This window comes from Xiphophorus hellerii, chromosome 3 (assembly GCF_003331165.1).
Source record: "Xiphophorus hellerii strain 12219 chromosome 3, Xiphophorus_hellerii-4.1, whole genome shotgun sequence".
Classification (NCBI taxonomy): domain Eukaryota; kingdom Metazoa; phylum Chordata; class Actinopteri; order Cyprinodontiformes; family Poeciliidae; genus Xiphophorus; species Xiphophorus hellerii.
The window spans coordinates 20,975,134-21,000,216 of record NC_045674.1 but is presented as its reverse complement, the minus strand read 5'-3'; the positions used below and the strand labels follow the sequence as shown (position 1 = coordinate 21,000,216).

General features: G+C 38.2%; 5 protein-coding genes across 5 annotated transcripts; 2 read left to right on the top strand and 3 right to left on the bottom strand.

Moving 5' to 3' along the window:
• Window positions 1-258: 258 nt before the first annotated feature.
• Window positions 259-3,677, bottom strand: LOC116716762 (uncharacterized). The gene is made up of 4 exons (XM_032557597.1): window positions 2,703-3,677; window positions 2,338-2,451; window positions 1,343-1,978; window positions 259-291 (listed from the first exon to the last, which is right to left on the bottom strand). Exons 1-4 carry the CDS (start codon window positions 3,615-3,617, stop codon window positions 259-261), a joined length of 1,698 nt encoding a protein of 565 aa, XP_032413488.1. The 5' UTR covers window positions 3,618-3,677.
• Window positions 3,678-4,585: 908 nt separating this feature from the next.
• Window positions 4,586-7,368, top strand: LOC116716081 (uncharacterized). The gene is made up of 2 exons (XM_032556865.1): window positions 4,586-5,532; window positions 6,796-7,368. The coding sequence occupies exons 1-2, from the start codon at window positions 4,696-4,698 to the stop codon at window positions 7,120-7,122; spliced, it is 1,164 nt and encodes a 387-aa protein (XP_032412756.1). The 5' UTR covers window positions 4,586-4,695; the 3' UTR covers window positions 7,123-7,368.
• A 376-nt stretch (window positions 7,369-7,744) lies between these two features.
• LOC116716761 (uncharacterized) lies at window positions 7,745-11,165 on the bottom strand. Its single transcript, XM_032557596.1, has 4 exons — window positions 10,191-11,165; window positions 9,826-9,939; window positions 8,829-9,464; window positions 7,745-7,777 (listed from the first exon to the last, which is right to left on the bottom strand). Exons 1-4 carry the CDS (start codon window positions 11,103-11,105, stop codon window positions 7,745-7,747), a joined length of 1,698 nt encoding a protein of 565 aa, XP_032413487.1. The 5' UTR covers window positions 11,106-11,165.
• Window positions 11,166-12,550: 1,385 nt separating this feature from the next.
• On the top strand, window positions 12,551-24,663 carry mrs2 (magnesium transporter MRS2). The gene is made up of 12 exons (XM_032559303.1): window positions 12,551-13,370; window positions 14,254-14,318; window positions 14,544-14,580; window positions 15,428-15,540; window positions 19,509-19,670; window positions 19,752-19,882; window positions 19,971-20,087; window positions 20,927-20,996; window positions 22,487-22,569; window positions 22,784-22,901; window positions 23,391-23,504; window positions 24,039-24,663. The coding sequence occupies exons 1-12, from the start codon at window positions 13,043-13,045 to the stop codon at window positions 24,096-24,098; spliced, it is 1,398 nt and encodes a 465-aa protein (XP_032415194.1). The 5' UTR covers window positions 12,551-13,042; the 3' UTR covers window positions 24,099-24,663.
• Window positions 15,609-19,479, bottom strand: LOC116717727 (integrin beta-1-like). The gene is made up of 7 exons (XM_032559304.1): window positions 19,178-19,479; window positions 18,835-19,080; window positions 17,548-17,758; window positions 17,348-17,477; window positions 16,964-17,267; window positions 16,004-16,282; window positions 15,609-15,859 (listed from the first exon to the last, which is right to left on the bottom strand). Exons 2-7 carry the CDS (start codon window positions 19,077-19,079, stop codon window positions 15,694-15,696), a joined length of 1,335 nt encoding a protein of 444 aa, XP_032415195.1. The 5' UTR covers window position 19,080; window positions 19,178-19,479; the 3' UTR covers window positions 15,609-15,693.
• Window positions 24,664-25,083: the final 420 nt, after the last annotated feature.

Below are 25,083 nucleotides of genomic sequence, written 5' to 3'. Positions count from 1 at the left end.
CTCTGTCCTGCCATTCTATTTTTAAAATAAATGTTGCATTAATTAACTTTTTAAAATTTGAAATGCTATAAAGAAAGGAAAAGTATTTGAAACAATCAACATGATACAAAGCAAAATGCATATTTCTTGCCTCTGAAGTTAATAAGGGTTGTAAACACAATTATGAACTTTTTAAAAAATCTGTAAAAACATCTAAAAGCTTAAACAGTAAACCTTACTGAAAGAACAAACTCTGCTTAAAGCAACATTGCACAGAGGCTACATCAACAGATCGGTCTTGTAGTACAGCATCTTGAAAGAAAATGAGAACACATTTCTGTTTAATTACAAAAAAAGGGGTTAGAATATGATAAAATCAAAGGAGCACTTCTTCATACATTGAAAAACAAAATCTTAACAAGTGATTCTGGTCTAGTTTCTAGTGAAAATATCCTATTACACTTAAAATAAGACAAATTAACTTAAAAGTAACTTTTCAGCAACATATAGAGTTTTAAGTAAGTAATTCTTTAATATTGATGAGAAAGTACTTGCTCTATTGGCAGATAAATTAACTTATAGGAAAAATATCTTGTTATAAGTTAAATAATTTTCCAATATAAACAGTACTTTTTGATCAATATTAAGGAATTATTTACTTAAAACAAGATCTTAAAATCTTGCGGAAAAGTAATTTTTACATTAATTTGTATTATTCACAAGGTATCTTTGAAAATAAATACAATTGAAATGTAAAGTAACAAAAACATACAGCCAAACCATGAAAACATAAAATCAATTGCTATATGACTGAATGCATTAAATATTTAAATATGAAATTTAGAAAAAAAAAAAACTGCATTCAAAATTTCCAACCAAAACAAAAAGGTGCTGTAAATACCTCCCATCAACTTCAAATTATGTCCATTTCAAAGTAATTACTGGAGAGGATGTTGTCGAACTCTGTGCGAAAGTCTGGGTAAGAACTATAAGTGCAAGGAAGTTCTAGGGTAGCTCCACAGGTGCGAGCAACAGGCCTTCTATTAAGCCCGGTTTCAGTGTTGAAACAAATGAGAATTTTGTCAACACAGATTACAGAAGAGCCGGTGCAGAAACGCAGTATTTTTTCGGCCTTGTCTTCATCAGCATTTTTTACAAAACGTTGAAGGTGGTTAAAGGTTGTCTGTTCTCTCTGGGACAGCGTCACATTTGCTGATTCAAACAGCTGTAACAGTCTTTTACCTGAGGCCTTCTTTTTTTCATACAAAGACAACAGACTTTTCTTGTCAGCAAGTTCCACTTGTACACATGCCATGGATGTGGAGAAGCAATCCAATATATACTTTGGCTCTTGAAGAATTGCCTTGTGAGCCATGGTTTCAATGGCCTGCTGAATGTTCTCATTGGGAGGCAGGAAGTGGGACCCCATCCTTGTGAAGAGGTCTAGCAAGTCCTCTTCATCACCTTGATCCATGGTGCCCTGTAGAGCCTTCTCAACAGCTGATCTCTCTACTAGAGGGAGGTAGTTGAGAAATGATGGGATCAATACATCATCACCCACTGATTCAATTCCATGGACACAAGCTAAAATGAAAGCTTTCGATAGCCTCACTGGAATGACTCCATGGTCTAGAAATCCTTTGACCCAAACGTGTCCAATGGCTTGCCATTCAGACTCACAAAAGTCAGGCCTCAACCTGGGAACTCGCTCTGTTTCACCCTCACACTGTTCCAAAAACTGCTCCCAAAATGCAGTGTAAACCTCCCTTGATACCCCAGCATCATCGATTGCTCTTTCATTCACAAACTCCATTTTTAAAGTCTGATTCAAAAGGTTGTTTTCCATAAACACAGCCAAAAGATCTTCCACAACCTTGATCCTGCGAATTGACACATGTAGATGGTTTGCTAGATTTTCTGAGTTACCAGCTGAAACAGATTGGGGCAGTAGACCGCTTGAACTTGGGTGAGAATCTTCGGGTGGAATCAAGCCAGAGTCCTGGGTAAAAGATAAAGCAATAACCATTATTAACAACACAGATACAAATATAAGATTTCTACAAACAGATTGGACATTTGTTTGTTAATATTCTCTTCATTACTATGTTATGATTACCAAGCTAATTTGTAGAACTTTGGAAGATCTGGTGGAACACTAACCCTTCTGCTTAATCCATACTTTAATACTTTCATATGATTTTTTAAATTAAATAGAAAATACCAATTCAGTTAAATGAAAAATATATATTCAATTCAAAAGATGTAATAATTGCATGACCTTTAAAAAAAGGTGGTACTGAGTTGTTCATTACAGAGGAGAAAATGAGCTCTGGGTTGTATTGACTGTGTCCATTTCACCTGGCCAGTTTGTCCTGCCTCCATATTACTGGTTTGCATTTGTGATGAGAAGAGACTCCTTGCTGAAGGCAACAGTATCGGGGAACCGTGTCCAAAGGGACTGCTGAGATCGTCCTGAATGACAAAGTTGTACAGTATTGTAATATATAAAGTTATGTTTGATTACAGCACACAACACAAGTGTTAAACTATTCATACCTTTGCCTTAAGATAGATATTTATTTCACAGTTGATTAAAAATACATCACAAAAAAACTATGTAAATTCTACCAAATAATATGTTACTATTTTACCTCAATTCAAATGTCACATATCACTTCTATAAGTATCTAAATCGTATCACGCCAAAGCGTTTCTGATCTTACCTGTACAACTTCTTCAGTGTTGTCATAATTTAGTGTTACAACGACTATGTCACTGTCATCATCCAATCCAATTAGGTCCTCTTCAGGATTCCATACAACCGTGTCTCCCTCATCCATGTGTGGAACAGATCCAGAATTTTCAGAGCTGAAGGGCTGGGGCTGCCGAGGTGTGGATCCAGAATGAGGTGGATCTGTAAAATCAACAACTCCAGAATGGTTGTAGGAAGAGTCTAGGTGATTCAAAGTTTGATCATCACAATCCTCCATTTCACCAAAAGATCCTTTTCTAGCTGTTGGGGTTGAATCCATGTCATTTGGTTGTTCAGGACTTTGACAATCTTCTTCAGATGAATACTGAACTGTTTCTTCTTTCTTTGTGCACATGTAAAACCGTAGAAGCTTCAGCTTGGTTTTTTCATAAAGATTTCCGACTGTTTCATCTAAAGAAATCAGATTTTTTTTGAAGTCACAAACTTCAAAAAGAAAGTCTTCAATTACCCCTTTGGTGGAGGTCCCATCTGGAAAAAAAAGCTCCTTTCCCATTTCAAGAATTTGAGAAACAGTTGTACTTTTATCCACTGTTGCATGCCTCGTTCCTCCACCATTTCTTGTTCTCACTTGTTGGTATTCATCAATGTGAAAATGAAGCCACCCAATTTCAATTTTTCTCGAAGTCCTCCCTGCTGCCTTACTTCTTCCTCTTGCCATCTCCACCCCTTGCATTTGGAACAAACCAGATGTGCTACAAACAGCTCTTTTGGTCCTAGATCTCATTTTCCGTGCTCCAATTTTATCTCTTAAGTTCTGGAGAAGAGTATCTTTTTCTGCAATAAGTGTACTTTGCTGACAAAAAGACAGAACTGCTATTCTGTCACCATATGAAGTGATGTAATTGGTCATCTGTTCGTCTGTCATTATAGACAGCACAGCCTTGTCCACCTGGAGACATAAAAAATAAAAAAATAATTAGAATAAAGACATCCACATCTTTATATATATATATATATATATATATATATATATATATATATATATATATATATATATATATATATATATATAGTAATAGTTGTATTTCAGAAAGCCATGCGAAGACTTCTTGTGTAGCACTATCGCTGCTAGTTATGGGTCGCATAATTTGTTGTGCCGTTGCCATAGTAACCCCCTTTTTTGAAGACAAATTGTAGAATGTGTGGTCAAACTTTAACAGATAAAACAAGTTTTTCTTGATAAAATACAAAGCGGTTCTTAGCTAAGGCTATCAAACGTAGTTTTTCACTGAGCGGATATTTATCAAACAATGTTTTATGCGATTATATTTACCTTGTCTCTTTGCATGTGCATGATATCCTCCTCTGGGACATCTCTGGACCGCAGAAAATGATATAAGTCGTCCTCCATAATCAATGTAGACACACTCCCCCACGTTTACCGCATAAAAACATGCCTTTCCCCCCCAAAAAAGTAACTCGCGATTTTTTCAGAAATGTCGCGGGATCTCGAGATAATAAGTCGGGATAATAAGTCGGGATCTCGAGATAATAAGTCGGGATAATAAGTCGGGATCTCGAGATAATAAGTCGGGATAATAAGTCGGGATCTCGAGATAATAAGTCGGGATAATAAGTCGGGATCTCGAGATAATAAGTCGGGATAATAAGTCGGGATCTCGAGATAATAAGTCGGGATCTCGAGATAATAAGTCGGGATAATAAGTCGGGATCTCGAGATAATAAGTCGGGATAATAAGTCGGGATCTCGAGATAATAAGTCGGGAGCCCCTAAGGGGACATGGAGAGGAAAAAAAAAAGGAAAGAAATCCCGACTTATTATCTCGAGATCCCGACTTATTATCTCGAGATCCCGACTTATTATCTCGAGATCCCGACTTATTATCCCGACTTATTATCTCGAGATCCCGACTTATTATCTCGAGATCCCGACTTATTATCTCGAGATCCCGACATCAGTACATAACGACCTAATCACAGTGATGGAGGACACCCACCCATGGGGTAGATATATAGATTTTTATTTCGAGCTTGGGCTTGAGTATAAACACATTAAATCAGTGCTTGACAGCAGACATGGATTTAGTATTAGTGAGAGACATCTGAAGAGAGTTTTCAGAGCGCGGGGACTCATTCGGCGCAAGTCCTTTTCCGACTTGGCAGTTTTGGTAGAATTCATTAATAACCAGCTACAGTCCTCTGGACAGCTTCACGGTTACCGATGGATGTACGCTAAATGCAGAGAGCATGGACTTCGTGTGAGAAAAGAAGATGTGCGCTTTGTGTTGAAGGAATTGGATCCCCAAGGGGTGGCACTGAGGCAGGCAAGACGTCTCAGACGGAGAAATTACTTTTCAAAGGGACCAAACTTCATCTGGCACATGGACTCCTACGACAAACTTAAACCATATGGAATATGCATCAACGCAAGTATTGATGGGTTTTCAAGAAAAATAATCTGGCTTAATGCTTACACAACAAGTAGTAATCCAAAGGTGATCGGGGGGTATTACATCGAAGCGGTGCAGCGTTTAAATGGCTGCCCTAGAGTTGTACGTGGTGATCTTGGAACCGAAAATGGCCATGTGAGAAGTTTCCAGCGTTTCCTTGTACCAACGGAACCAAACGAGACCCTTGACAGTTACCTGGAAGGAGCAAGTACAGCTAATCAAAGAATTGAATATTGGTGGCGTTTCCTTCGTAACCAGTGTGTGGAGTTCTGGTTGTCCCTTTTTGGAGACATCAGAGACAACGGTTACTTTGATGGTGGATTTTTAGACAAAAACCTTCTTCAGTTTTGCTGCATGGGGATCATACAGGTGAGTTAATCTTAATAATTTATTTATGTTTGGATAATAATAGCAAACTGAGATCCTAGAGGGATTACTTGTTTTTAAACACAGCGGATGCTGCGCAACTTAACTGCAGCAAGAGCCAGTGGCCGGTGCTCGCACACGCATCCGCTGTGTTTCCAAACAAATAGTCCCAACGTAGTTCATTTGACATTCAGATCAAATAATAAAGTCATACCAGAACTCTGGAGAACTCAACAGAATAGCGAGATCAGTCTACTTTGGACCGAGGACACATTATGGGTTCCAAAGTGTGGTTATATTCTACAAAAAAAGACTAGGACCCAAACAAAGCTTGAATCACAATAAAGGGAACAAATCCTTCCAACGTCCCAAAAAATTAACACACATCATGCAAATGACTATTGAATGTAAAGTGTTTGACATGTTGCTTAGCCGTGATCCTCAGGGAGGTCTGAGGGTCCCTGGGGGAGGAATGGACTCTGGCTCTTCTGCCAGGCAAGTTTAGATGCTTCCATATCAAGGTTATTGTTTTAATATCAGCTCTGTACTGTATGAATAGTCTCAATCTCAGTTATATGTACAGTCATATTCAATAAATTAGAATTTGGGATGAGTATTGTCAAATTAAAAGCACTTTAAAATAACCTTAAAGCAGGAGTTTAGTGTTTTTATTGGTGTGATGTAATATTCTAATCTAAAATGTTATATTTTCCTTAGCTGTAAGCAAGACATCATTTTCATTAACACATAAATGCTATGTGTTAAGTCCACTAGTTTAAGCAGTGGACTAAATAAATCAGTATGACCATGATTTGATCTTGCATACTTGAAGTTGCTTAGCTTTCTCAGATGTTTAAATAACAATACACATATAATAATGTGTTTAACCATAGCTGGAGACACTGTAAGTCTTGAAAGATTTTTCCTGAGATGTGAAACATGCAAAATTGTGTTCGCAAACATTGTTGATGTGCAAAAAGTTGAATTTCATGTTAAAATTGTAATCTAACTGCAGGATTCTTCTTTTTTAAGCCACCTTCAGTTTTGTTTGAATTGAATACAACATGGTGCAAATTTTAAATTAAGGACTTTATTCTCTAACTCATTGAGAATTGATGAAAATAAAATCAATAATTAATAATCATAATGAAATTGGTATTGCAAAGTTTTTAGGAATTCCTATCCCTATTTATGACTCTTATAATTTACTAATTTTAAGACAGATGAGTGTGTATGATTCTCATATTCATGTGTTCTTTGTGACAGGATGAGCTGGATGATACTGCCCAGGTTTGGAATGCACACTCCATCAGGCCATCAAACAACAGAAATGTCCCCAGTGGTCGACCCAATGTGATGTATGCATTACCTGAGCTCTACAGGACAAGAGACTTTCTTTGCCTTGTTGAAGAGGAACATGTTGAAGTATGCAAAAATGAGTGCATTTCTCGACTGACCAAACCATGTGATCCAGATGTCTTTGACCTCTGCAACATCCTTATGGCAGAGTCCCATCTGACCTTACCCACAGACGCTTACCAGGCTTTGAACTTGTATATGCATCTAAGAGAGGCAATCATTGCATCACTTTAAAATGTGCTGACTGCAAGCAAGAACATTTTTCAGCACCTTTACAAGCCCACTTAGAATGGCATGCAGATGTAAACAAACTGTGTTTCTTTTCTTTCAAAAGTATTTCATTATGTTCTCTAGAAGGGACAATGAAGAAATGTATTGTTCATTTGAGTTTCATGAACTGCCAGTTTATTCAACTGCTTCTAACCATTTTGTAAATATGCAATATCTGTTTCAGATGAAAATAAACTCTGTGAAAGCAAATATTTACTTGTCAAACAAAGATAAACATAAAAGGAAAATAAGGGTATTTAGTATAAATAATATTTATCTGAAAATGTAATTCTGTGATCAAAACAAAATGCTTCTTTTAAGTGATAAACTCTGTCCTGCCATTCTATTTTTAAAATAAATGTTGCATTAATTAACTTTTTAAAATTTGAAATGCTATAAAGAAAGGAAAAGTATTTGAAACAATCAACATGATACAAAGCAAAATGCATATTTCTTGCCTCTGAAGTTAATAAGGGTTGTAAACACAATTATGAACTTTTTAAAAAATCTGTAAAAACATCTAAAAGCTTAAACAGTAAACCTTACTGAAAGAACAAACTCTGCTTAAAGCAACATTGCACAGAGGCTACATCAACAGATCGGTCTTGTAGTACAGCATCTTGAAAGAAAATGAGAACACATTTCTGTTTAATTACAAAAAAAGGGGTTAGAATATGATAAAATCAAAGGAGCACTTCTTCATACATTGAAAAACAAAATCTTAACAAGTGATTCTGGTCTAGTTTCTAGTGAAAATATCCTATTACACTTAAAATAAGACAAATTAACTTAAAAGTAACTTTTCAGCAACATATAGAGTTTTAAGTAAGTAATTCTTTAATATTGATGAGAAAGTACTTGCTCTATTGGCAGATAAATTAACTTATAGGAAAAATATCTTGTTATAAGTTAAATAATTTTCCAATATAAACAGTACTTTTTGATCAATATTAAGGAATTATTTACTTAAAACAAGATCTTAAAATCTTGCGGAAAAGTAATTTTTACATTAATTTGTATTATTCACAAGGTATCTTTGAAAATAAATACAATTGAAATGTAAAGTAACAAAAACATACAGCCAAACCATGAAAACATAAAATCAATTGCTATATGACTGAATGCATTAAATATTTAAATATGAAATTTAGAAAAAAAAAAAACTGCATTCAAAATTTCCAACCAAAACAAAAAGGTGCTGTAAATACCTCCCATCAACTTCAAATTATGTCCATTTCAAAGTAATTACTGGAGAGGATGTTGTCGAACTCTGTGCGAAAGTCTGGGTAAGAACTATAAGTGCAAGGAAGTTCTAGGGTAGCTCCACAGGTGCGAGCAACAGGCCTTCTATTAAGCCCGGTTTCAGTGTTGAAACAAATGAGAATTTTGTCAACACAGATTACAGAAGAGCCGGTGCAGAAACGCAGTATTTTTTCGGCCTTGTCTTCATCAGCATTTTTTACAAAACGTTGAAGGTGGTTAAAGGTTGTCTGTTCTCTCTGGGACAGCGTCACATTTGCTGATTCAAACAGCTGTAACAGTCTTTTACCTGAGGCCTTCTTTTTTTCATACAAAGACAACAGACTTTTCTTGTCAGCAAGTTCCACTTGTACACATGCCATGGATGTGGAGAAGCAATCCAATATATACTTTGGCTCTTGAAGAATTGCCTTGTGAGCCATGGTTTCAATGGCCTGCTGAATGTTCTCATTGGGAGGCAGGAAGTGGGACCCCATCCTTGTGAAGAGGTCTAGCAAGTCCTCTTCATCACCTTGATCCATGGTGCCCTGTAGAGCCTTCTCAACAGCTGATCTCTCTACTAGAGGGAGGTAGTTGAGAAATGATGGGATCAATACATCATCACCCACTGATTCAATTCCATGGACACAAGCTAAAATGAAAGCTTTCGATAGCCTCACTGGAATGACTCCATGGTCTAGAAATCCTTTGACCCAAACGTGTCCAATGGCTTGCCATTCAGACTCACAAAAGTCAGGCCTCAACCTGGGAACTCGCTCTGTTTCACCCTCACACTGTTCCAAAAACTGCTCCCAAAATGCAGTGTAAACCTCCCTTGATACCCCAGCATCATCGATTGCTCTTTCATTCACAAACTCCATTTTTAAAGTCTGATTCAAAAGGTTGTTTTCCATAAACACAGCCAAAAGATCTTCCACAACCTTGATCCTGCGAATTGACACATGTAGATGGTTTGCTAGATTTTCTGAGTTACCAGCTGAAACAGATTGGGGCAGTAGACCGCTTGAACTTGGGTGAGAATCTTCGGGTGGAATCAAGCCAGAGTCCTGGGTAAAAGATAAAGCAATAACCATTATTAACAACACAGATACAAATATAAGATTTCTACAAACAGATTGGACATTTGTTTGTTAATATTCTCTTCATTACTATGTTATGATTACCAAGCTAATTTGTAGAACTTTGGAAGATCTGGTGGAACACTAACCCTTCTGCTTAATCCATACTTTAATACTTTCATATGATTTTTTTAAATTAAATAGAAAATACCAATTCAGTTAAATGAAAAATATATATTCAATTCAAAAGATGTAATAATTGCATGACCTTTAAAAAAAAGGTGGTACTGAGTTGTTCATTACAGAGGAGAAAATGAGCTCTGGGTTGTATTGACTGTGTCCATTTCACCTGGCCAGTTTGTCCTGCCTCCATATTACTGGTTTGCATTTGTGATGAGAAGAGACTCCTTGCTGAAGGCAACAGTATCGGGGAACCGTGTCCAAAGGGACTGCTGAGATCGTCCTGAATGACAAAGTTGTACAGTATTGTAATATATAAAGTTATGTTTGATTACAGCACACAACACAAGTGTTAAACTATTCATACCTTTGCCTTAAGATAGATATTTATTTCACAGTTGATTAAAAATACATCACAAAAAAACTATGTAAATTCTACCAAATAATATGTTACTATTTTACCTCAATTCAAATGTCACATATCACTTCTATAAGTATCTAAATCGTATCACGCCAAAGCGTTTCTGATCTTACCTGTACAACTTCTTCAGTGTTGTCATAATTTAGTGTTACAACGACTATGTCACTGTCATCATCCAATCCAATTAGGTCCTCTTCAGGATTCCATACAACCGTGTCTCCCTCATCCATGTGTGGAACAGATCCAGAATTTTCAGAGCTGAAGGGCTGGGGCTGCCGAGGTGTGGATCCAGAATGAGGTGGATCTGTAAAATCAACAACTCCAGAATGGTTGTAGGAAGAGTCTAGGTGATTCAAAGTTTGATCATCACAATCCTCCATTTCACCAAAAGATCCTTTTCTAGCTGTTGGGGTTGAATCCATGTCATTTGGTTGTTCAGGACTTTGACAATCTTCTTCAGATGAATACTGAACTGTTTCTTCTTTCTTTGTGCACATGTAAAACCGTAGAAGCTTCAGCTTGGTTTTTTCATAAAGATTTCCGACTGTTTCATCTAAAGAAATCAGATTTTTTTTGAAGTCACAAACTTCAAAAAGAAAGTCTTCAATTACCCCTTTGGTGGAGGTCCCATCTGGAAAAAAAAGCTCCTTTCCCATTTCAAGAATTTGAGAAACAGTTGTACTTTTATCCACTGTTGCATGCCTCGTTCCTCCACCATTTCTTGTTCTCACTTGTTGGTATTCATCAATGTGAAAATGAAGCCACCCAATTTCAATTTTTCTCGAAGTCCTCCCTGCTGCCTTACTTCTTCCTCTTGCCATCTCCACCCCTTGCATTTGGAACAAACCAGATGTGCTACAAACAGCTCTTTTGGTCCTAGATCTCATTTTCCGTGCTCCAATTTTATCTCTTAAGTTCTGGAGAAGAGTATCTTTTTCTGCAATAAGTGTACTTTGCTGACAAAAAGACAGAACTGCTATTCTGTCACCATATGAAGTGATGTAATTGGTCATCTGTTCGTCTGTCATTATAGACAGCACAGCCTTGTCCACCTGGAGACATAAAAAATAAAAAAATAATTAGAATAAAGACATCCACATCTTTATATATATATATATATATATATATATATATATATATATATATATATATATATATATATATATATATATATATATATATATATATATAGTAATAGTTGTATTTCAGAAAGCCATGCGAAGACTTCTTGTGTAGCACTATCGCTGCTAGTTATGGGTCGCATAATTTGTTGTGCCGTTGCCATAGTAACCCCCTTTTTTGAAGACAAATTGTAGAATGTGTGGTCAAACTTTAACAGATAAAACAAGTTTTTCTTGATAAAATACAAAGCGGTTCTTAGCTAAGGCTATCAAACGTAGTTTTTCACTGAGCGGATATTTATCAAACAATGTTTTATGCGATTATATTTACCTTGTCTCTTTGCATGTGCATGATATCCTCCTCTGGGACATCTCTGGACCGCAGAAAATGATATAAGTCGTCCTCCATAATCAATGTAGACACACTCCCCCACGTTTACCGCATAAAAACATGCCTTTCCCCCCCAAAAAAGTAACTCGCGATTTTTTCAGAAATGTCGCGGGATCTCGAGATAATAAGTCGGGATAATAAGTCGGGATCTCGAGATAATAAGTCGGGATAATAAGTCGGGATCTCGAGATAATAAGTCGGGATAATAAGTCGGGATCTCGAGATAATAAGTCGGGATAATAAGTCGGGATCTCGAGATAATAAGTCGGGATAATAAGTCGGGATCTCGAGATAATAAGTCGGGATCTCGAGATAATAAGTCGGGATAATAAGTCGGGATCTCGAGATAATAAGTCGGGATAATAAGTCGGGATCTCGAGATAATAAGTCGGGATCTCGGGATCTCGAGATAATAAGTCGGGATCTCGAGATAATAAGTCGGGATCTCGAGATAATAAGTCGGGATTTCTTTCCTTTTTTTTTTCCTCTCCATGTCCCCTTAGGGGCTCCGTAGGTTTGAGGTGATTCCTCTGGAACCTGTTGGAGGAAAAATATCCCAACTTCAGAAGATGTGCTTTTAACTTAACAGTGCTCTGTGGTTCCTCAGTATGAGAGTCAGGGTGAGGAGGCGCCATGTCAGGAAGACGAAGTGGAAGCTGCAGGATCTTCAGAACAAACAGGCCATGATGCTAGGCCTACTGATGATCACTCTGTCTGGACACAGGATCGATATAACCAGTTTAAAAGCTAAAATGAATGGTTATATCCCACACATGGACAACTGGTTTGCACTCCACGCCGTGACGTTCAGAATTTAGGTCTCATGGCATCTCGAGGTGTCAATATCGCCCTCCAAGAATTTCAAACTACTTCCACCCCTGGATATAATCGGATTTAAACGAAATATGCTAAAATCTCAGTAACAGTGACTACAGAGTGGTTGTCTTCAGCAGAGACGATCTTTGCACCGCGGTGCATTGTGGAGGGTGCTCTTGCTCCTGTCCTCCGGTCCTGCTAGCTTGGAGGAGGGGTTGTTTTCTGGGAGAAGTAGCCTTAAGTTTTCAGTCTAGAGAGCCGGTAGTTAGCGGCATGTTGTCCGGTTTATCTTCCTAGAGCTTTTGTTTATTCTCAGAACCGACAAAAGGTACATACGAAGAGTTAGCAGGTACAGGCGGAAGTCCAGAGCACATCGTGGAAACATTGAGAGGAAGGTTAACCAGTTCAACAAGTACAGAGACTGCTGAAAAGTTCACTAACTGGATTTAATCTAAAGTTATTGCTACGACTTTCCTCTCCTTTTGCTTCCCGCCAGCCTATAGGCTCATACAAGTTTGGACAACTCGGGAGATGACTCAAGCATTTTCATTACTCTTTTTTCATGGAGGCTGATGCTGCCCTGTGTGTATTTCTCCTGTAACATTTTTCAGCCTCCTTCAGTCTATGTTTGGTTGTGATGGAGGTAAAGTTGCACCGACTGCTACTGTTTGCTGGCTGCATGAACTCTCCCAGGATGTCATCTGTTAGAAAACGAGTTTTCAGCTCCTGCTGCTCACGATTTGGTGGGAGTCAAACTCTGATCCTCTTCAGTGGACACACAGTTACACACCAGCTGAGGCAAGCTGGTAGTAGAAAGGCGGGCTTGCTCAGCAGGAGCTGCGGGGATATTGACTGTACTTCCACATGTTACCAGAGGCCAGTGTTATTAAGAAGTTTGCATAGGAGGTGTCAGTCTGCTGGACTCACGAAGGACATCCTGCTGCGAGGAGGAGCAGCCTGGGCTGGTAAGATTTGCACAGATTAGGTTAAGTCACTTTAGTTACAGGTAACTGAGACACCTTTGTTAAGTCTAAGGAGTCTTGTAGCTGGTATTAGTTCAAAAACATGTTTTGCTTTGTAGATCTTAGATTTTTTTAAATGTTTTTTTTAGAATTTCATTTGCTTTCTTACTTTTTGTCCATCCAGGTTTCCAGCTTTATTTTGCAATTTGTGACTTGAAAATAAAGAAAAGTGAGCTACACATGGACAAACAGAAAATGTGTCAGGCTTTATGGATCTGTTCACAACAGATGACTACTGTCTGATGGTTATGTATTTGAGAAAAAAATAAATAAATGCAGAGTTGATCATCTCATATACCGCTAGTTTCCAACTTGTTTCTTCAGGAATCACCTCATTGTAGCTTGGATGCGATGTGTCTGCTAAACTGTGCTATGTTTGGGGTTTTTTATGGATACAACTGAAGAGATGGAAACAATTGGGTATTTGTGACAGACTGGTGCTAACAACGTTTCCTATTTATTGTCAATACCACTGGGAAAATGTTGATTATAAAACATTAGTTATCAAAGTAAGTATGAACTGATTCATGGTGGGTTCAGGATGTCCTGAGACAGAAAACGCCTTTATGAAATGACCAGCACCCAGTATGTCGCCAGTATTTCAACATTTTAGTCAGTAAAGAAAATATTTAATTCTTCTTTGTTTTGAAGGTATGGACTGATATGAAAAAAATGTGATGCTTTTTAGATTCTGATTATCAAGGGTCATATTTTGTTACTGCCTTGATTGAAAAGACATCAGCATATTGTTGCATATTTATAGCCAAAGTAAAGGAAAAAAGTGTTGTCTTTAAAGTGTAGTTGTGTTTTGCTTTTCTTTGACCAGTGTCCGCTGTGCGCAGCCGAGTGACCGATGCCCCCCTGTCCACTGTGTCTCCAACTTTCAATGTGGTGAGATAATCAACTGAAGGGTTGTGTAACTGGTATTACTGCTGTTGGTTATGTTTCATTGGTAAACTTGATATTATGATGCTTTAAAAAAAAACCTCTCAGATTATTGGACTTACACAAGACCTTGAAGCTGCATACGTTCAGTGGTGAAATAGATTTAAATGTCTGTTTACATCCGGGCTGCTGAATGTCATTGATGAGTTTTATGTCCCGTTTATTTAACAGATGAAGTTTGATACGGACGGAAATGTGACATCATTCGGTAAGTGTTAGAAAATCTCTGCAACAAAGACTGATAATTGGTTTGTAGATTTGTATCATTCATACATCATTTAAATATACCAGCTGTATACTGTACACTTCTTAAGCCAGAAACACAAAGTATTTTGTGTGCGTATTAGTCACAAAATTCTACATTTTGTGTTTTATTGGGGTTTTATGTGATAGATCAATACAACGTAGTGTATAGTTGTAAGTTGGAAGGAAAATTTGTCAGCACCTTATAGAGCCACCTGTCATTACAGTGTTTTTGGACATTCTCTTTTACAAAAGAGCTAAAGCTCAGCCAGATTACTTGGAGGACTCCTGGGAGCTGCAGTTTCAAAATTTTCATTCAAAGACATGAATACTCTTTGGTAGAAACATGTCTGTTGTAGCTTTGGCTGTACGTTTCAGTCTGTTGGGACAGCATAAGGCTGCCGTCATTGTGTTTCACAATGTCGATGATGCATTTCATTTTCAGTGCTGGCCAAAATCTCAAATATTAGTCTTATATGTGTAGATCTGCTTCCCTGCTCCATTTTCTCCTTTCCCAGTCTGTCAGGATGTCTTGTGGCAGAAAGCAACTTTGTGAAATGACCAGTTTCTTGCAATGTCTTGTAAGAAACTATATTTTAGTTTATTTGAGTATATTTGCATATCACACTTCAGATTACTTTATATTAAATGTAACCACGCAAACCCTTGTTTTTCCTCATTTGCTCTACTTTGTGTTTATTTCCATGTAAAATCCCAAAAATGTGAAACAGTTTACGAAGCATAAAAATGTTGCTAAAGGTATAAAATGTTGATAACAGACATTTCTCCCGTGACGCCCTTTTATTTTCCAGAAAAGAAGAAGATAGAACTTTGCCAGGAGCTTCAGCTTCAGGCCAGAGACCTTCGCTTCCAACACAGCACCAGCCTCAGCACCAGAAACAACTGCATCATCATACGAATGGGCGTACGTTCTCCTCCTTATTTCTAGACATTGTCTTTCTAATCATGTTCATCAGAAAACAGAAAAGTAAATGAGACATACTGTAAATAGATTTATTAGTATTAGGCTGCCCAAACAGGTACAGTTTGACAGATAAACTTCAAGAGCGATTGTTGATCAGCACTCTTTAGCTCGAGCAACAGCAAACTGTCCACCAGAGGGCAGGATTGAGAAGAAGAAGTAGCAACGGTCCTCATTGGTCCTCATTTTACAGAGCTTTCCCTGAAGCTCATCTTTTGTCTCAACAATTTCAACGTTGAGGTGGGCACACCATCTGTCACAGCTGAGGAAAAAAAGCAGATCCAGGTTATTTAAATATGATCGAAACTAACACCTCAGTAAGAAACTGGTTCTACTCTTCCATACAACAGTGCACTCAAAACGTTTCATACCATTCAGGTGGTTTAAGATAAATATATGTTCTCACGTGTCCTTTTTTGCTCCGGTTCGAAACGCTCGGCACTCCATACACGCAGCATGATCCTGACAACCGTCCACGCAATCAGAGCATTCCTCGCAGGTCGCACCGACATACGGAGGAATGCAATCACACTTTCCGCATTCACACACCCCTCTGCCATTGCACAGCATTTGGTTTTTGGCCATACAGGAAGTGGTTTCCATGGAGCAGCTGCAGGCACTGTCGATCCACTCACTGTTACACACACACCTCCCACATTCACACCTCCCATTGCCTCCGCAGAGTCTGGTAAATAGAAATGTTCCAACGTCAGTGTTTTTGGCATCGGTTCTAAAATTACAGTGGCGGCCACACTTATTTTCAGTCCTGGTAAAGATGTGTAAAAACAAAACAAACTTTAAAATAAAGCCTCATCTCACAGTGAGAAATAGAGAGAAATCCACTACTCAACTTGACGCAATGTAGTCTGTGGCCAAAACACAGCTTGTTAAACAGCTATTTGTCCCTCAATCTGACGAGAGCTGCAAAACCTTCATGACCTTTTAAAGAATGGATCACCTTTCAAGTTTTTTATATGTCTACCGAATGAAATTAGTTTATTTTATAGCTAATTAAAAGAACCACAAGTTAATTTCTTCTGTTGGGTTTTAAAACAATGAAGGCCATCACACAGTAACAAAGAGAGAATGATTTTCTGATGAGACCTTTTCTATATTTGTAGAAAATTAAGGGAAAAAATATTTCGGCACAACGATCATTCTTTTTGCAGGGGGGTTTTATTAAAAACAATCACATACTGAAGTTAAAATTAGTATTTTTCTATAATTTTCAGCTTGAGTTTATGACACAAATATCACCATATTTTCTTTCCTTTTTGCACATCTTTATCAGGAATGCATTGAAAATGTTGTGTTTGATACTGATGAAAAGGAGACCTTTTGATTTTTTTTTCTTGTGGTACTGTACCTGTTGTTATGGTGTGGACAGTCAAAGTTGCTGCACTCACAGTATCGTCCACTGTACTCTTTTGGATCTTCCAGCCTGTTGCACTCACAGAAACCCGCCACACAGGTGCCCCTGCCGCTGCAGACTGGGGCGTTTGGGCCCTTGCGGCACAGATCTTCATATTGTGGTGAGACTGAGTCACCATTCATCTGGCATCGTTTCCCAAAATAAGACACATAGCACTCACATTGGCCACAGACCAGAGTCCCATGGCCGCTGCAGTCAGGGCTGTTTTCCTCATGGCTTCCAGTGCAGTTACACTCACCTGTGGGAAGCAATATTAATTCAGTAACAAAACTTTTTTTTTTACCAGGTAATAAACAAAGATGCTTTCTGATGGCTTACATAGCAATGTTATCTCTAGCTTGAGGCTCACTGAAAACCCTCTGGGTGTGATAAGAATGGACCAGGGTCCAGTTCTGTTCTGGTTTGAGGTTCCACTCTTACTGGGACACTGGGCAGCTTCCACACTCACCTACATTGAAAAATAGCTATGAATATTGTTAAACTGTCCTCAGCACGTTATTCTGCATTACCTTTCTGACCTGTAAGAGCTGCGGGTTTCCTTTGGTTATGCTGCTGAATGTGACATGAACTCCAGCTGGCACATTGCTGACGTCCATAATCGGCTCTAGTGTAGGGTGGTCTGTTGCTCTGGAGATGGTGAGAGGAAAGGACTCGCTAACTCCTGGCCTTAGGTGGAGGGAGACCTCCTGGGGATGCAGGAGCAAGGCTTCGTCATCTGCTGGGTCAGCCCTGCAGGAAATCATTTGTCAGAATGTAAAAGGCGCCTTCTGGAAGTAATCATACTATTATTCCTGGATGAAAAGTGATGCTTTCAAAATGTTGTTCAAAACAAAACCTGAGAAATGTGGTATGCCTTTGTATTCACTGCAATATAGTCTGATACTCGTAAATAAATATAGTATAACCAATTGCCTTCAGAGGTCCAAGTGTCCACGGCTGTGTAATCTCAGTATATGTATAACTGTTCTGTGAAGGCCTCCAATAGTCAGATGAGACCAAAGCTAAACCTTTGGCCCACGTCCACAACTGCTTTCTGGGAAAGTGTACTTCACTCTGCCCCAGTGGCACATGGTGGTGGCAGTGTCTTGTTTTCAGCAGGGAAAGAAAAGTTGATCAGTTGACTAGAGGATGAATGGAGCTAAATGGAAGACAATTTTGCACAAAAAATAATGATGTTTGAATCTGCAAAGACAGAGCTGCAATGAGAACGTTTAGATCAAACCATAGTGATACGGTAAGATGGCCCAGTCACAGTTCAGAACTAAATACCACAGAAATTTGCGGCAAGCATTCAGTTTGACTGAGCTTGAGCTGTTTTGCGTGGAAAAATATGGAATAATTTCAATGTCTAGATGTGGAAAAACTGGTAGCGACAAATACTAAGAGCAACCAGCAAAAAGTAGGACAAATGCAAATTCACGCCACATCGTTCAGATTTTTATTTTTACTTTCCGTCTACTGTAGCTACACTTTATGTTGATTCATCACACAACATCTAAATAAAGTACATTAAAGTTTTTGATTGTATTGAAAATAACACTAAAAGGTAACTGTAGATTTTTTAGACTGCAGAAATCCTATAAACATTCACAATTTTTCCAATCAGTTTTTTTTTTTATCAACATAAAGAAATAAACTAAACCAACATAAAGTGGTTTAGTTTATTTCAGCTAATATTGCTATTCCTAATAAGTTTTGTCAGTGCAAAATAACATGAAAATTATTGGAATGTGCAAGTGGAAAGTTACAAAAGGAAGTCATTTTTGCTTCTACATAGGCACCCATTAACAAGTTAGGACGCTTACCCACTATACTTTTTTACCACCTGGATGCTGCCAGAAGGATTATATATGTGTCTCCCATGACAACCAGAGCTCCACAGCTTTTCTGTTGTCGCACAACGAATGTGAGCTTGAGGGGAGTTGCACCAAGCACAGCCAGAGCCGGCCTGGATGCACTCATCGCAGCTTGAGGCGGACTGCAGACACCTTTGTTCCTGGGCCCAGCTTAGACAGAACAACAGCCAAAGAAACAGCAGCTTCACAGCCATCCTGCAGCCAAGGGAAATTATTGGATAATAACCTTTCGACTGCAAGCCTAACATAAATAAAAGTAACAAACGTTGTGATACAATGCCTTGTTCTTTACCTGATGTGTTGCCAGCCCTCAGTGCTTTATCAGAGTTATCAGATCTACTTCTGCAGAGTGCGATACACCGATATGCTGCCCGCAAACATCCCCAGCCCTATACACCGACCTATAGAGGATCAGTAAGATTTTATTGATCTGGCTGCTCGCTGCAAATATTTACAGATCAGAGTCAACTCTTGAAAGGACAGACTTTAAAATACACACGTGGCCAGACTACAACACATCCACAACATGCAGATAAAATCGCTTTTAAAAAACAAAAAAAAGTGTCTGCATCTTATGTAATAACATTGCAAGTTTTAATTCATTCAAAATATTGTCTTTTCAGACTTTGAAAGTTATCCTGACCCAGGAGTCGCTTTTGGTGCTGGATTATCGTGGTTTGAGTCTGGAACGCTGGCTGGTCCTGGAGCTCGCCCCTCAGCTAGCAGCGCAGACTCACTCTCTGCCCTTTGAGTTTAGAGCACTGGAGGCCATCCTGCAGCACAAGGTTCCACACGCTTTACGCTCTCATTCAAAATAACAGGAACCTTGTGTTTGTTTGTGTGTCCTCATAGATCTGTGTCAACAGGTAAACACCTTGCAAACCTGGTTGAACGATGTCGAACCGAGCATACTGGACACCTTGGAGTCTCTCGTGGATCCTAAAATCGTTTCTGCGGATAGAAGTAAGCTGCATATTCTGCTGCAGAACAGCAAGAGGTAAAGAGCACAATCAGATGGCAGAGTTGGACCCAAAACACTGAGTCCTTTCATGTTTTAACTTGACTTATTATCTTCTGTCTGGCAGCTTGTCGGAGTTGGAAACAGACATCAAAGTTTTCAAGGAGTCCTTGCTGAAAATCCTGGACGAGGATGCGATGATTGAGCAATTGTGTCTCACCAGATGGACAGATCCAAGGATTTTGTATGTTCCTGTGTAATTTAATTTGTGTTTCTAAATGCTGAAATCAATTTCTGAGAGTTCTAAAAGGACAGTGGTTAAGTACAGTAGTTTCTGTGAAAACAAAAAAAAACCCAACACTTTGATCAATTGTAAACGGTCAAAGTCGGCTTTTCACTCTTCTCACACATCAGGAATCAAGTCTATTTAATTGGATGTTATTTTATTTTTGATAGACTGACAAAAGGCAGTCTAAAAGTATAAAGAAAAAGGATAGAATTTTATTTTTCTATTTTTGCATTCTGTGGTGGATAGGCGGATAGTAACTAGCTGCCAGCTCGCTTGTTTGCATCTATCATGTGTAAAGGCAAATATCACCAGTTGGCTGGATGATGTTTGTTTTTGCCACTCCCTCATGTAAGTTTGTCGCTTGCCCATACAAGCCAGCAGGATCTCCCAATTATCCCCTTCACTTATTGTTTTTCAGTCTTGTAATTTATTCACGCTGGCTTTAAAAATGTCTTAAAAAGTCTTAAATCTGACTTGCCGAAACCTACTGATACTCAGTCCGCTGTTTATAGTTTTGTCATAGTAACCTGAGCTGGACTATATTCACCGATTATGTGACTGAAGGTAATTGTCAACGTAAAGGAGGTTAAATACATGCAGACGCCACAAATTTTAAATTTCTGCTAGCGGTGAATATTTTATAATAGATACTGGAAAAGTAAAAGTACATTTTAATGCAATAACATTATATGTTATTGCAGCATTTTCTTTCTCGCTGAGGTTCATTTTGCTGCACTTTAAATGTTTTTTATTCTTAAATGATAAATATATGTCTGTTTGTTTCTGCTTTTTAGTGAGGAGAGCAGTTTGGGTATCGACCACTGTGAGGAGATGGAACTTTTACTTGAGAATTACTACATGCAGGTAGTTGTGCTTTTTTTTTTTTTTTTTAAACATAATTTTATTTCTATTTTATCATTTATCTACCTGTGATGTTGTGTTTGTTGTGAAGCACTTTGGTCAGCTGAGGCTGTTGTAAATGTGCTATATAAATAAACTTTGACTTGACTTTTTAACATAAATAATAAATGTTAAAACAAATGTCTTTTGGACTAAAATTTTGATTTATTTACTTTTAAACAAAAGGCACAGAGGGAAAATCGCTTAGTAAAAAAACTATCAACAATTGATAGACTTCTACTAGACTTCTACTTGTTTTTGATACATTTATATTTAAGAAAGAAAAGTAATTTCTTTTGAAAAGTGCTAAATAATGCTGAGTTGGATGTGTCACTATAGAGACACATATGGAGAGGTACAGTTTCAAAAAATTTAACTGATGCCAGGTGCCATGGATAAACAGGCTGCATGCAATATTCAATATCTGTAATGAATGATTCATAGATCACCAGTCACACTACATATGTCACAGTTCAATGCAGCTTGCGGCTCAAGATGAGTGTGCACCAGCTGCACTTGTGGGAGGGTCAGCTGAGAAAACATGCAGCACTTTTCGCGTTGCCAAATAATGACAAATGAAGTGCACATTTTGCTGACAAATTGGATTTGTCTTCCAAGATGCTCAAAAGCTTTTTTTGTTGAAGAGAACTACAACTCACAACCTGAGACTAATAAACTTGTGAAAAAAAAAAAAAACGCTGCTTGTGACTATTCAGATTCATTTGTTGAGTTGTAAACCCTCAAGAATGAGTCCAACTCCCCTCATCTGAAGCATTTAGGTGTTCATTAACGTATCCAAGCATTCTGGACAGGAATAAAATGACATTTCCAAGCAGTTGGGATCTTATCACTTGTCAATTAATCAGTACTGTAATCACTCAAACATGTCTCTTTTGAAGGTTGCTTCCAAAAGATGCAATTTTGCTTTTGAATGTTTTCTCCGCTTCAGGTGATGATTGGAAGAAACAGACAACTCCAAATTTAAGATGTGTCTGTAATTTACAGAGCTGTATTCGATTTAAACTAAACACAGCCTGTTGGCAAAAAACAACTTTTTAAAAGTTTTTGAGAGCTGCAGTGGAGGGACGATGCTTTGGGCTGGACCTGTCATTAACTCGTTCTGTTCAGTAAAATGTTCTTGAGTACATCAGTGAGACAATTAGACAAAAAGAAACTAAGACGAAAGATCCTAATCAACAAATGAATCCCGGAAGACAAAAAGAATGATGATGTTGCTCTGTGGAAAACAAAGCTCAGACCTCGACTCCATGTTAATGACTCAATGTATCTCAGTTACTGTTTTCATCTAGGATTTTATCCACTTATCTTTAATTTTCAGGGTGGACCAGATGATTTCTGGTGTGTTCTGAAACAGGAAACCTAATTAAACAGAGGATGTTTTTGTTTTTGGCCATGACTGTGCGTTCAGATCATAATCTCTTCACTGCATACAGGCAGAGGAGCTCGCCAACAAGACCAGAGAGCTCAAGGGACTGATAGACGACTCAGAGAGTGTCATCTTTATCAATCTGGACAGGTACACACCCTGATTGGACATTATTTTAAAATGTTATATGTACAACCATGTCCGGAGAAAGTGACATGTCAGCACAATAAGTAGTCAGGGTCTTGTTGGAAACCGCTGTTCTGTCCACTTTGCTATTCTTTCTTTGATTCTTCAGAAAGATTGGCAAAATATTTACAGTTCATGTGACATAGCTTTGCATGTAACTATGTCTTTCCTGCTGTAGCCACCGTAATGTGATGATGCGTCTGAATCTGCAGCTGACTATGGGTTCCTTCTCCCTGACCTTGTTTGGGCTCATCGGGGTGGCTTTTGGAATGAATTTAACGACGGCCTTTGAAGATGTAAGTCATTCTACTGTTAATCATGCCTGTTACGACTGGCTCGAAGTCATTACAAAACAGGAGACCATGCAATGGTTAAAATGCATAAAAAGATATATTTATTAACAAAAACTACAATGGATTGTGAAAGTCAGTATCAGTAGTGTAAGGCAAATGCTTGGATGTGGTGTATGAGTGCGTATGGAAGCATTGAAGTGCAAAAACAAAGACAAACTCAAATGTGCAAAAAGAGGGGAGCTAAGGCCTGGCAGCAGAGCACCACAAGCTTCGAGAGCAGAGTGGACGCCAAAGGCAACCCAGAGGTGGAGACAGCCAGACTTAAATACTCTGTTCTCCAAATCAACGGACGAGCAAAACCTGCAAAGGGGAGGAGCACAAAGACAGACAAAACCTGCAACCCAGCCCACAAGGCCCAGGGCCGTAACAATGCCTTATAGTTAAAATTGTTTGTTTATCTGTTAAGTGTCTGCCTATCTTTGTTCATCACAGGACCCTCGTGCTTTCTGGCTGGTAACAGGCTTCATGTTTTTGGGCAGCGGGTTAATATGGAGACGCCTCTTATCGTTTCTAGGACGGCATCTACATCCCTCAGCTCCATCACTGGTAATCCAAACTGTGCAGTTCCACTACACCGCATTGTTGTACGTTTAAACGTTTTGTCACGCCGCAACCACGTTCTCCAGAGTATTTTATTGGATTATTATGAGGTGGACTATCACAAAGCAATAATTATGGCATATTTCATCTAATGTCATTTTTCTACATTCTGTTTTACAAATTTAAATCTAAAAAGAGTAGTATTCATTTGTATTTCCCTCCAGCCCTCTATCTCCATCCAACTTCAATTCAATTACTCACATGTGGGCTCTATTAACTAATTAATTACGACTTCTGATGGCAGTTAATTGCACTGGGTTTTATTTAGGGGTTTCAAATTTTCTTTATTTTAAGAACAATTTTGCTTTAGTCTAACAAATAAAAACCCAGCAAACTACATTGAAGATCACGGTTATAACATGTTAAAGTGTACAGTTACACTGTTGTGTGTATTTGCACATGTATGTATGTGAATCCCTGTGTGAACTCCTATAAATTATTGTGTTTTAAAGGCTAATTTGTGTTTTGTTTGTGACACAGATTCCTTCCATTTGGAAAAGAAATATAAAACCACAAGATACTAAGCCTGGAGTCAGATGAGGTCCTGGTTTCAATGTAGGAAAAAAACAACAGACCAGAGCCTGCAGCTGTGAAGACGATCCTATCACCATGCCTATAAGACACTATGACTCTCACCTTTGTGTTCCCCTTTTTTGTGGTACTAGTAGCAGTCGAGGATGTGTCCACATTATTCTGTGTTTTTATTGTATCATTTGGCTATTTCAGACCTCCAAATGGATATGTTCACAACCTGTTTTATTCAGAGTAAAGTTACGGAAAATTGCTTTGCTGTTTCTGGTGTTAAAGCCTCGGAAGGTGAGCGGCAGGTCCTGACCGGAGACAGATGACCGTCCTAACCATTAAAGGAGCGGTACTTTAAAAAGTGGCGTTTTCAAGAGTAGATGTATATTTATTTTAATTTGAAATTTTAATATGTGATTAAAGCTAAAGGTCGGCCTCTGACTTTACATAAAGAAAGGCTTTGAATTTAAACCAGAGTTCTTACAGTGTGGCACACACTGCTTTGGAAAGAGTGACTTTGAGATGATAATCTGGTATGTTCTGCGGTTGCCAACATGCGTCATTAAAATTAACTGATGCATAACGACTGGTCCGTGTCATTTCCGATTAAAACAATGGCTGAGCGGTCTAACTAGTTTGTCCTGTGTTGAAAAAATGATCACAATATTTACATGCAATGCTTTAAGGCTTCATGCTGCTATTGACTTTGCTCTATCACTAATCCTATTCAGAAATTTAATGGTGAACCATCAGTGAAAAACATGCAAATCCCTTTTAATTGAGAGGTTTTATCACTTTAAACCTAAAACGTGAACCACAAATTGGAATTGTTGGGGAAGAAAATTACTTCTTACTGAACAAGGTAATTGGGCAGCTGACGATGAAAATTGCAGGTATTTGAACCCTTCAGGATGAAAGTTTTTAAACTATAGTTAGTCGGTTTTTTTCTGAAGATGATCTAATCTATTAAAACAGTAAAACATACTATTCAACTGTTGGTTTG

What these genes read in the sequence shown, in the direction of transcription:
- mrs2 (XM_032559303.1), top strand. Translation starts at nt 13,043, where the DNA reads ATGGAGGTAAAGTTGCACCGACTGCTACTGTTTGCTGGCTGCATGAAC. An exon ending in TGTCTCCAACTTTCAATGTG is followed by an intron (nt 14,319 to 14,543) that starts GTGAGATAATCA and finishes TTTATTTAACAG; the next exon opens with ATGAAGTTTGATACGGACGG. An exon ending in ATCCCTCAGCTCCATCACTG is followed by an intron (nt 23,505 to 24,038) that starts GTAATCCAAACT and finishes TTTGTGACACAG; the next exon opens with ATTCCTTCCATTTGGAAAAG.
- LOC116716081 (XM_032556865.1), top strand. Translation starts at nt 4,696, where the DNA reads ATGGAGGACACCCACCCATGGGGTAGATATATAGATTTTTATTTCGAG. An exon ending in GCTGCATGGGGATCATACAG is followed by an intron (nt 5,533 to 6,795) that starts GTGAGTTAATCT and finishes TCTTTGTGACAG; the next exon opens with GATGAGCTGGATGATACTGC.
- LOC116717727 (XM_032559304.1), bottom strand. Translation starts at nt 19,079, where the DNA reads ATGGCTGTGAAGCTGCTGTTTCTTTGGCTGTTGTTCTGTCTAAGCTGG. An exon ending in TGTCCACACCATAACAACAG is followed by an intron (nt 16,283 to 16,963) that starts GTACAGTACCAC and finishes TCTATTTACCAG; the next exon opens with ACTCTGCGGAGGCAATGGGA. An exon ending in ACCGGAGCAAAAAAGGACAC is followed by an intron (nt 15,860 to 16,003) that starts GTGAGAACATAT and finishes TTTTTTCCTCAG; the next exon opens with CTGTGACAGATGGTGTGCCC.
- LOC116716761 (XM_032557596.1), bottom strand. Translation starts at nt 11,105, where the DNA reads ATGACAGACGAACAGATGACCAATTACATCACTTCATATGGTGACAGA. An exon ending in ACACTGAAGAAGTTGTACAG is followed by an intron (nt 9,940 to 10,190) that starts GTAAGATCAGAA and finishes TTTGTCATTCAG; the next exon opens with GACGATCTCAGCAGTCCCTT. An exon ending in TTGAAACCATGGCTCACAAG is followed by an intron (nt 7,778 to 8,828) that starts GCAATTCTTCAA and finishes TTTTCTTTCAAG; the next exon opens with ATGCTGTACTACAAGACCGA.
- LOC116716762 (XM_032557597.1), bottom strand. Translation starts at nt 3,617, where the DNA reads ATGACAGACGAACAGATGACCAATTACATCACTTCATATGGTGACAGA. An exon ending in AGGCAGGACAAACTGGCCAG is followed by an intron (nt 1,979 to 2,337) that starts GTGAAATGGACA and finishes TCTTTTACCCAG; the next exon opens with GACTCTGGCTTGATTCCACC. An exon ending in TTGAAACCATGGCTCACAAG is followed by an intron (nt 292 to 1,342) that starts GCAATTCTTCAA and finishes TTTTCTTTCAAG; the next exon opens with ATGCTGTACTACAAGACCGA.